General features: G+C 38.4%; 1 protein-coding gene across 5 annotated transcripts in view; it reads right to left on the bottom strand.

Moving 5' to 3' along the window:
* Window positions 1-1,850, bottom strand: part of SRGAP1 (SLIT-ROBO Rho GTPase activating protein 1) — an 86,183-nt gene that overhangs the window by 46,174 nt on the left and 38,159 nt on the right. For all 5 annotated transcript variants that reach the window (XR_011919457.1, XM_072401288.1, XM_072401287.1 and 2 more), the window contains exon 2: window positions 1,086-1,281. Coding sequence is in view for 4 of the 5 variants with exons in the window: in XM_072401288.1 (XP_072257389.1) it covers window positions 1,086-1,281 (196 nt within the window). In the remaining variant the exon portion in view is untranslated. The remainder of the gene's footprint in view (window positions 1-1,085; window positions 1,282-1,850) is intronic.

Below are 1,850 nucleotides of genomic sequence, written 5' to 3'. Positions count from 1 at the left end.
ATTTTTTTTTTTTTGCAAGAAGAGGATGTCAAAAAAGGACATTCATGGTGGCAGCATTATGGGAGGGTGCCTCTGCCTACAGCACAGTTTAAAAAAGCACCTGAATTTAAACTAGGAGAACCAGCACCAAAAGGGGCTCCTGCTCAAGAAGGCTAGTGGAGACAATCTCTCAGAAAAATGTGGACAAGGTGCATGATTTGGTGACAGGCAGAAGCTTAACAGTTCACTGGAGAAGACAATAGACGTTCCAAAAACAACAGGTAACTACATTTAGGGTATTTGGAAAGCTGCTGCCTATTGGGTGCCAACATTTTTGACGGCAGATCAAAAGACAGTGATGAGGCAATCATGAATCCAATCCAGTAGATGTTATTTTGTGAATGGATGAGTCCTGGACCCATGGCTTTAACCGGCTATCAAAGCCACAGTCAGTGCAGTGGAAGCACCTTAGTTTTGCCTCTTCAAAAAGGCAAAGGTTGTTCTTTCTGCATTGAAAATAATGGAAAATGTTTTTGTAAATCAGAGTGTACTGCTTTTAGATCTCCTAAAGGGAGTGAAACTATCCCAGGGGGCATATGGTAACTGAAGTAGCTGCAAGAGGCAATCAAGCAAGTCAAAAAAGGTTCAGTATCATCAGGACAAATGGCTCTAAGTTGTTGCAATGGCTGCAATTCATAAGTGTGGGTTTAAGTTTGTATCCCAACCCTGTATGTAAAAGGGGAACCCAGCAGATCATGGTACTTACCTTGCCAAAAGTTGTGTGTTTTTAACCCTCAATAATGATAAGCAAGCTATTAAAATAAAATGTATATTTTCAAGTATTACAGCCTGCCATTAACAGCCACCAACAACTTTGCCACATATGCACACAAAAGTAATTTCAGAGGGCATTTCAACATAATAAAATTTACCAATTATTACCAGCCATCTCCTCTTTCCGCACAGGTGGCTGCACTAATACATAATAACAGTACCATTACAAAAAATCCCCCTTTACTGGTATAAGGCAAATAAAGCATAGACCTACTTAGACATCAGAAAAAAAAAAATTTTAAAATTTCTCGATAGACGGATAGAGTTCTTACTTGTACTGTTGATGATCCTTTGTGCTTCTGGTCTTGGCCATGAACCTCTCAGCCAGTTTTTCCAAATTCCGGGAATATTCTGTCTCAATTTCAGCTTTCTTGCGGAAGAAGTCCTGTAAGTCCTGGAGAAGCTGGACTCTCATCTCTGTCTGTTGCTCCAAGCATTTCTGTTGTTCCACCAGCTGAGCTCTAATCTCTGCAAAAAGATCAATATGAAATCTTTAATCACAAGCTTATATTACTCCACTGCTTTAAAACAGCAGTGCTTGTAGTATTATTAACATTAATTTATTTTAAATGTTTTTAAAAATGTGTGACGCACATGAATAGTCAAGTTTTAGCCTGAGGAGGTACGTTATCTGCCATTTACATTGCTGCTTTCTGTAAACTAGCTGGCATACTCCTGTACAGAATAGATGAATACATGGCAAAGCCATTTGCTCATGTTGCTGTTGTGAGGTTTAATAACCCACTTTTGGCACCTATGCTGTATATATGCTTTATATATAGATGTCAACCATCTGAATTGTGCAGTTATGTAAAGCAAAGGAATATGCAGTCATGTAGTCCACTTGTTTTTACAAAGCACCAGTGCAGAGAAGCTGTGGAATGTTTCTTTTCCATTGAGGATTTATCAACCTGACTACAGTATCAAAACATTAGGTTTACAAGTATACATAAAGCCCGACAATTAACTTTTATTGATTATATATCTGTTGAAACTACCAATCCTGGTTATAGGTTTCTGATAAGTGCATAACAGTT

Source organism: Pyxicephalus adspersus, chromosome 2 (assembly GCF_032062135.1).
Source record: "Pyxicephalus adspersus chromosome 2, UCB_Pads_2.0, whole genome shotgun sequence".
NCBI classification, from domain to species: domain Eukaryota; kingdom Metazoa; phylum Chordata; class Amphibia; order Anura; family Pyxicephalidae; genus Pyxicephalus; species Pyxicephalus adspersus.
The sequence above is the reverse complement of the archived record's forward strand: the minus strand, read 5'-3'. Positions and strand labels throughout refer to the sequence as shown.